Source organism: Chanos chanos, chromosome 9 (assembly GCF_902362185.1).
Source record: "Chanos chanos chromosome 9, fChaCha1.1, whole genome shotgun sequence".
NCBI lineage: Eukaryota > Metazoa > Chordata > Actinopteri > Gonorynchiformes > Chanidae > Chanos > Chanos chanos.
In genome coordinates this window covers 33,082,356-33,091,200 of record NC_044503.1, presented here as the reverse complement: position 1 = coordinate 33,091,200, position 8,845 = coordinate 33,082,356, and the positions used below count along the sequence as shown (strand labels likewise).

The 8,845-nt window shown below is 41.8% G+C and overlaps 2 protein-coding genes across 2 annotated transcripts; both read right to left on the bottom strand.

Moving 5' to 3' along the window:
• Nucleotides 1-7,011: 7,011 nt before the first annotated feature.
• Nucleotides 7,012-7,404, bottom strand: LOC115820203 (histone H2A-like). Its single transcript, XM_030783689.1, has one exon. It carries the CDS (start codon nt 7,396-7,398, stop codon nt 7,012-7,014), a length of 387 nt encoding a protein of 128 aa, XP_030639549.1. The 5' UTR covers nt 7,399-7,404.
• Nucleotides 7,405-8,200: 796 nt separating this feature from the next.
• LOC115820152 (histone H1-like) lies at nt 8,201-8,845 on the bottom strand. Its single transcript, XM_030783635.1, has one exon. The coding sequence runs from the start codon at nt 8,843-8,845 to the stop codon at nt 8,201-8,203; it is 645 nt and encodes a 214-aa protein (XP_030639495.1).

Genomic DNA, 8,845 nt, shown 5'->3' with positions numbered 1-8,845 from the left:
CACAATACATCATTCATATGATCAGGTTGGACTACTTCATCCAAGTTATTTATTGTTGCATTACAAGAAATAGAATGAATGGCAAGTATGTTGCATAATACACCATGTATGTATTTGCCTCTGTCAAGGTTGGACTATTCCATCACAAATTTGGTGAATAAAACAATATTTGATTCTCATGTCAGACAGTCCAAATGATGAATGTCTGTTTTATGCATGTTTTAACAAACAGATGAACCTGAGTTAGACAGGGAAAGTTCTGAGGCAGTTTTTGCAGCGGCCGCTATGGATACAGGTGTGTGTGACGACCAGCTAGTGCCACTGAACAATAGAGTTTTAAAGTAATTGAAGCACAGATATGTTTTGTGTTCCTGTGTGGTCTTACTGATTGATTACAACTAATTAGTGGTCATCTGAAAAATTCAGATGCAAAGACAAAAAGGGAGAGGTTTGACTATTGCAATATTTTAAATAATTCTGGTAATAAAAGCAGGCTATCAAGTCAAATTAGGTGTCAGGTGATCATTACATTAATTCAACTTTGAATTTTTGCTTTCTGTACACACAAACATGGGGAGGGAAACCTTCATGACATCCTGCAAAACCTTCAACCTTCAAAAAACTCTTCATTAGCCTTAACATATAGTAAGTAATAGCATAAGCGTAGCAAATACAATAATAGTCTTCAAATTCAATACTTCTAGCTTACTAAGTTCCAGTTGGACCACCACATTCAGTAATCTAAGATTGTTGACTGTTATCAACATTGGACCAGATAGTATGGTCAAAATGTAAAGCCTGGTCTCTGTTAGGTGTTAAAACAAGTGGTTTTTGCTTTGGTGCACAATGGTCCTGAATACAGAGAGTCTTAAGTCATAACAAAGAAAGGGGGGGGGGGCAGAGAAAGTGAGTGAAAGAGAGAGAGAGAGAGAGAGAGAGAGAGAGAGAGATGTGGACATGGGGAGTGTCTGTTCAATGTTTAAACTCAGAATTACTGAAATATTTATTAGCCCACGTATTGCAATATAAAGAAAACTCTCCTCCAATTGCCGCCCAATAACTGTAATGATAACAGAGGGGTATATGTGTGTGTGTGTGTGTGTGTACCATGTACGTGTGGACACATGTTTATATGTGTCCATTTTATGTTACTACCCACCACATAAATATCTGAGTGAGGCATGAAAGATGAAAAGATCACTTCCTGATGTGTGAGCATCACTACGTTCAAGCAAAACATGTTTTTTTTTTTTTTTTTCGTTTTTTTTTTAAAGCCACACCCAAAGAAGACAAGCACAGCAGACAGACATTCCTCTCAATACACAGACACATAGAAAGATCAAAGTGGGAAGGTTTGTTTGACCTGCAGATCAGGCCTACAGCTAGGCTTGAATTAGCTGTGTCTTGACTTCTTTAGCATCAGTAAAGTTCTTGCATTTATATTCTACCCTGAGCAAGATTTTGCCCTTAAAACAAAGAGGTGTTTTGACATGACTGAAACAGCAGTACTTTGTTCACAAGCATTAGAACAGTACAGCTCATCTTTACAAACAAGCACGGATAACAGTTCACCAGAAGACATCTGCTCAACAGTTTTTAAACAGCAAAAATGGACCTTACATTTTAGCCACTTGATGGTGAGTTGTGGCATCTGTAACAAACTGGAGGTAAGACTGGATGCAAGTGCATTTAACCCAGTTTATTCAAATGTACAGTAGCATGGCACAGGACACACGGGAAAAAACACAGGATGAAGTGTCAGAATTTAGAACAGTCTGACTGAAGAGACTTTCTCAAACTTGCAGATCTGTCAGGATAAACTTTAGACTCAGCTGCAGACCAGAAGATGAACAATCTTTAGAGGTTTATCACAGCACACAAAAGTCTTTCAATGCACTTGACAAATCCAAAATACAAGCAGAGGTCAAACCAGAAAAAGCAGTCAGAGGCAGGCCAACAATCCAAACGGCAAGCAAGGGAAAAATCCACAGAACAGGCAGAAGGTTCAAAAACAGGTACAGAACAAGGCAGACAGGCAGAAGAAGCAAAATCCAACAGGCAAAATACTGGGTCTAAAAAACAGGCAGAAGTCACATACGAAAGGCAATATCAGCTATATATTTCATTATATTTCATTTCATTTCATTTCATTTCTTTGTTCATTTATTTACACATATCCAAAGCACAGGGGCTGCTTTACTAGGAATGCTCACAGCTCAACAAAAAGGGTATGAGCGAATAATGAAATTTGATTCTTAAACTCGTAATAGTGAACAGAAAAGAATGAAAAGATCATAGGAGATGTCATTGCAGTGATGGCAGTCTTTAAAAATAAATTGCTGTTCAGTGGTCTGCAGCACACTACATCATACTTGGTTAATTTAACTCACTTCAGTTTCTCCAGTTTACATTGTGGATATCCCAATAGAGCAGAGAGCTGCTTCACTCCTGAGTCTTCTGGTTTATTCTCACTTAGATTCAGCTCTCCAAGGTGAGAGGGGTTTAATCTGAGAGCTGAAGCAAGGACAGCACAACCATCCTCTTATACAGCAGTCACCCAACCTAGTAAGATACAGAGTGTGATATCAGTATTCTTTCATCAGTATTGTTTCACTATAGAACAAGCCAGGTATGAACTCACTTTAGTGTCTCCAGTTTACAGTGTGGATTCCCCAGTCCATCAGAGAGCAGCTTCAGTCCTGAATCCCACAGATCGTTGTTACTCAGGTCCAGTACTCTCAGGTCCAAAGTTGAACCGCATTTCTCTGTAAGGTCACACTCATTGAGGCTAAAATGACAATAAAGGGTCAGTGTCATCATCCAGTAATTTGTTCTGGATTGCAGTAGTTGAGTGTGGACTGTGTAATGATGACAGGAATATAACTGAATGCTCAGTGACAACTGAAGGAGAAAGATTTAAAGTTGTACACCATTTATTGATTTTACTCTTAAAATCTAAACAGAGTTCATTCAGTGCAATTATTTTCCATGCGAGGTTTGGGTCATCCATTCACATAGCTTACTATATTTTCAATATTTTATCCCATTAACTCAAGACACAAAATCGAACATTTTGTCTATTCATTATAATGGAAATAATGCACTGTTTTTTGTTTTTCTGTTATTGTTTTTGTTTTCTTTCTTAAAACTAATATTCAAGCGAATGCAGCAATACAAATAATGTCAGTAGAAACACTGGTAATCTTTTTTGTTCTGCAATTATTGGTATCAGATTCAGAGCCAATAAAATTAGCCTGGGCACTGGCTTAAAAGAATTAATGTCATGTAATTCTTATTTTAGGGGGAGAAAACTACATTTCCCAGCTGTATAGGGAACACTTTTGACTTACAGAGCAGCTCTGGAGCCTCTGAACACTGGCCGAAGCTTCAGAAGACATTCATTAGATCTCAGGAACTTCTAATAAACAACAACAACAACAACAATAATAATAATAATAATTTGGTTTGTGTTTTTAATATTCGCTCAATATACTTTAAAACATGTTAAATGTTATCCATTGAATTGGTCTATGTGGGAATTAAATTAATTAGGCTACAGAAGAACATAGAAATGCTTGCTTTGAACATCACTGTTGTCAAAATGTGTGCATTTACACAAGTGAGCAAACCTGTTACAACTTCGCAGTTGTGTCTGAGTAATTATACGAATAAAACAGTGGTTATTTAACATCTGCATCTGTAAATAGTATGCAGAAGTGTGTACCTTACTTACAGTTGTTGGCCTGTAAGTAAACAAATAACAGATACCAAGATTATGATGAATTCCAGAAAATCTTGTCATTCCTCGGTGGTTGTTTTCACTTTGTCATCAAAGACTGGCTCCGTTTAACACCTCCAGATATTTTATCCTATGTCAGTGACTTCGGTAAAATCTAAAAATCATGATTTGGACACGCTGTCATGAGTGTGCGCTGTGGCTAAGTTTGTCAGTTTGTTGGTGTGTGTTCCCCTCAAAGCACAAGCCAAAGAAAACAAAAAAACCCTTTGAAATTCAGGTATTGGACCTTATAGATGTTACCTTACAGATGTTGTTTTACGTTTTAAAGGAACGAGTCTGAATCCACCATATAGCCTACTGCGTTGCTGGGCGTCCAATAAACATTCTGGCCTGCGTGTGTTTTCAAAAGGTTGGAAAGAACACGCAGGTTTACTTACTGATGATGCAGAGGACGAATCGTGTCTGATAGCAAGAACACATTAAAACTACATGAAACCGTTAAACGCAAAACATCATATCGCTTTGGAAAATCTTAATGTAGACGGCAAGTTTACGTTCAGTCTTATGTTGTCACGTAGTCATAGTGTAGGCCTATGCCATCTTGAAAAATCTCTATTATCTACAGGTTCTAACCAACCTCTCACTCGGTGGAACGAGAGAGCCGTTGATACTAAAAAAGTTCTCTGCTGGAGAATTTTTTCCATTTATTCAAAAACTGCAGCAAAGTGCCCAGAATAAGCAATGCCAGAGTTTAGGGTAGAGGAGAAGATGATTGTTAAAATGCTTCTGTGTGAATAAGAACGCTACGGACTTGAAGCCCATAGTTTTGTATTTTAATGGGATGCCAGTGAAAATATCCAGTACCACAAATGTATAGAAACGGTACACGTAGTCTTTCTGCAATATTTCTGTTTGACACTTCTCTTGCACAAGAGCACTGTCTAATAATAATAAAAACTTTTATGCCATTTGTGTGTGCAGCTTAAGGCCGTCACACCAAATTGATTAAAGTGGGCCTAAACAGGATGTCACAGATGAGAATAAAAACCTTCAGGTCAAAAGTTCACTGAACAAACTGTAAATGCATCAGCAGTTGCAGTTTCACAGTTATTTGCCAGATGGTTATATTTTCTGCTGCTTTCAAAACTGCATTTTGCAAAATAAAAACATTGCTTAAATGTAATACAGCTAGGCAACAACGAGTGATATCAGTCAGGGATATTTGGAACAATATCAACACCCCTTCCTTAAAAATAAATGAAATAAAAATAAATAATCACTATTCATCCTCTAGATGGAGACAAAGACTTTTGGTTTGATAACAAAATCAGGCACATATAGATGTGGACAGGAATAAACCAGTTTGAATAATTTAGCGTAAAAATGAGTTGCTTTACTGGAATATTTCATGCAGCAAAGGAATGGCTGACTTGAGCTCGCATTTGTCAGTTTAATTTGAACACGGAATGAGGGACAAATAGCGGGGAAAAATTGAAGCGCATTTAACTAGGCCTTTCACAAACGGTATCAGTTTATAACTACACTCGGCCAAAGAGTAAATAGATAAAAATATAAAGATGCCTACAGATTCTAAATTGGTTGTTAATAAAACACGTTGACCGTCATCTTATCATCCATATCTCCTTTCACAGAACACTGGCAAGGGTCACTAAATCTCTGCAGCGTACAGACCTATCTGAACAAAAAGGTTTCTTCGGGTGCAGTGGGCCGAAAGCTACTTTAAGCCCAGTACCATTAAGAATATTGAGTCTTTTACAAATCGATTTAGGTGGCTCTTAAAAGAGCCTTTTGGGTTCGGCGTAGGTAAGACGTCAATTTAAGCACGCTCGCCACGAATACGGCGGGCCAGCTGGATGTCCTTGGGCATGATGGTGACTCTCTTGGCGTGGATGGCGCACAGGTTGGTGTCCTCGAACAGCCCCACCAGGTAAGCCTCGCTGGCCTCCTGCAAAGCCATGACGGCGGAGCTCTGGAAGCGCAGGTCGGTCTTGAAATCCTGAGCGATTTCCCTCACCAGACGCTGGAAGGGCAGCTTACGGATGAGCAGCTCGGTGGACTTCTGATAACGGCGGATCTCTCGGAGAGCCACGGTGCCGGGCCTGTAACGATGAGGCTTCTTGACGCCACCGGTGGCAGGGGCGCTTTTGCGAGCAGCCTTGGTGGCCAGCTGCTTCCTGGGGGCTTTACCACCGGTGGATTTGCGGGCGGTCTGCTTGGTTCTTGCCATGCTTCCAGTCAATCTGCTTTGACTAACAGCAAAAGTGTGCAAGGCTACCGTCTATCAAGGCATTATAAAGCTTTGAGGCTGCCTACTCTGATTGGACAGCGCAGTGCTTTGTGCTCTGATTGGACGAGAATCAGTTCGGGGCACATGCAAGACCTGCTCGTGCTCTCTGCTTTTGCTTGCCGCCTGAAATTCAAACTGTGCAGACCCGCCCCTGCTTTGTGGCGCCCGCCACAACTTCTAATTTCTGCTTGTATGTGGAGTTGCGAACCTATTAATGTATTATTCACGCATTATTGTGGAATTAACGTTAAAACAAGGAAACAAACAAATGTGTACACATTTCCCCCCTTTTTGGTCTTAACGGTCAAGATTTGAAGAAACATGTTTACGTGAATGTGTCCGTGCTACCCTGATACAAACGCAGCACAGTTTGTGACAGAAGCGGAAACATTAAAAGTTAATACTTTGTATCATAATTTACGGATTAGAGACTTTACATCTGAAGTTAAGGATACGGTTATGAGGGAGACTGTAACGACATAAGAATGACCCTGTATTGGAAAGCCGTGAGAAGTTCATTACACACTGCGTGTCATCCCTCGGGTTTAATACAAACGTACACGAGAATTTCTTAAAGAAATCAGAATAATTCTTTCGATTTCAAAACAGAATGACTTGCGTATATCGGATGTGAATACAGCAATCAGTCTGTCGGGGGAAACAAACTCAAGGCGAGTGTGTCCAAAGCCAGTCTATATATAGCAAAACGCAGCATAATCCACAGGTTACGGTAGATCTTACATTTGATCTACTTATACTGGTGTCTTTTAGGCGTTATAGAAATATTCGTTGCTTTGGGGGAATAATTGTGTGATCACCAGTTAACTCCAAGTGTAGTGTAACGCAACTAAGTCTGATGTGAGACAGCAATACCAAATCAGTCATTTAGCTCTTTTTATGGAGTAGTTGGGTGGCTCTTAAAAGAGCCTTTGGGTATGTGAAGAGCAGGTCACAGCTGGAGACTTTACTTGGCCTTGGCCGGCTTGTCGGTCTTCTTGGGCAACAGCACTGCCTGGATGTTGGGCAGCACGCCACCTTGAGCGATGGTGACTCCGCCGAGCAGTTTGTTCAACTCCTCGTCGTTGCGGACGGCCAGCTGCAGGTGACGGGGGATGATACGGGTCTTCTTGTTGTCGCGGGCAGCGTTACCAGCCAACTCCAAGATCTCAGCGGTCAGATACTCGAGCACGGCGGCGAGGTAGACAGGAGCACCTGCGCCAACACGCTCGGCGTAGTTGCCTTTGCGCAGAAGCCTGTGCACACGACCGACAGGGAACTGGAGTCCAGCCCTGGACGACCTGGTCTTAGCCTTGGCCCTGGCTTTGCCACCGGTTTTGCCTCTTCCGCTCATGTTTACGTTCTCGCAGGCTTTCTCAAAAGCAAATCGAAATACCCCACTGTAATGTGGAGGCCCTTATTTATGGCATTTGCTGCCGTCTCTGGATTGGCCAGTGTCTTGCTGTGATGTAAACCAATCATCGCACTGGAGTCACAAGCAAAGCCAACCCACTCCACCCCTCACTTTCGTTCCAAAAAATATTGCGAAAGTGCATGCTCTAGCTAAAGAGCAAACCAAATCTGTAAGTGAAGTTAGACAATGTTTTTATTCTTTACAAATATGTATTTATGGGTTACATGCAGAGACAAATTCACTGCTCGATGTTCACAGTGTGTGTGTGCAATCACGGAGACTTAACTTATACACCCAAAGAGCATCTTATACATCAGAAACTTATGAAAAATGAGACTCTGATATCGAAGGTGAAAGTATACCATCCGATAAAATGTATCTTATAGCGTGATGAATCATTTTTTCTTTCTCTCGCGATGTTCTATCATTTGTCTCTTATATAACGACAGTTGTTAATGGATCAGTTGTCGCTTATGCACTAGTGTGACGTCTAACTTAAGACCAAAAATACGTAAGTTCTTCTCAACATGTCAGTGTCTGAAAAAGTCACGGGGGCCTCGAATGCACGGTATAGATGTGAACCTGCTAACTGTAATCCTATAGATCTAGTGATTTTTTTATGAACTGGTGATGATATTACAACACATGCTCACATGGAATACCGTCCTTCATAAAAGAGAAGTGGGTGGCTCTTAAAAGAGCCGTTGGATTGGGTAAGTCCTCGAGTTTAGGGTTTATTTCTTTACTTCTTTTTGGGGGCTGCCTTCTTTGCCTTGGGCTTAGCTGCTTTAGGCTTGGCTGCCTTGGGCTTAGCAGCTTTAGGCTTGGCTGCCTTGGCTTTCTTGGGGCTCTTGGTGGCCTTCTTGGGCGCTGCGGGCTTCTTGGCCTTTTTGGGGCTCTTGGCGGCTTTCTTAGCAGCGGCAGCGGGCTTCTTTGCCTTCTTGGGGGACTTCTTAGCCGCAGCTGGCTTCTTTGCCGCTGCCTTCTTAGGCTTCTTGGCGGCGGCGGGCTTCTTAGCTGCCGGTTTCTTGGCTTTCGGTGCTGCTTTCTTGGCAGGCTTCTTCTTGGTGGCCTCCGCCTTCTTGTTCAACTTGAAGGAACCAGAAGCGCCGGTTCCTTTGGTCTGGACAAGGGTGCCTTTAGTTACCAAGCTTTTGACTGCAATCTTGACACGAGAGTTGTTCTTCTCCACGTCGTAGCCACCGGCAGCTAAGGCTTTCTTGAGAGCGGCGAGGGAAACCCCGCTTCTTTCCTTGGACGCGGACACAGCTTTAACAATGAGTTCGCCAACGCTGGGTCCCGCTTTTCTGGGCTTGGATGCCGCCTTCTTCTTAGGCGCTTTAGCCGGCGCTGCGGCGACGGCGGGTGCTGGAGCCTCTTCTGCCAT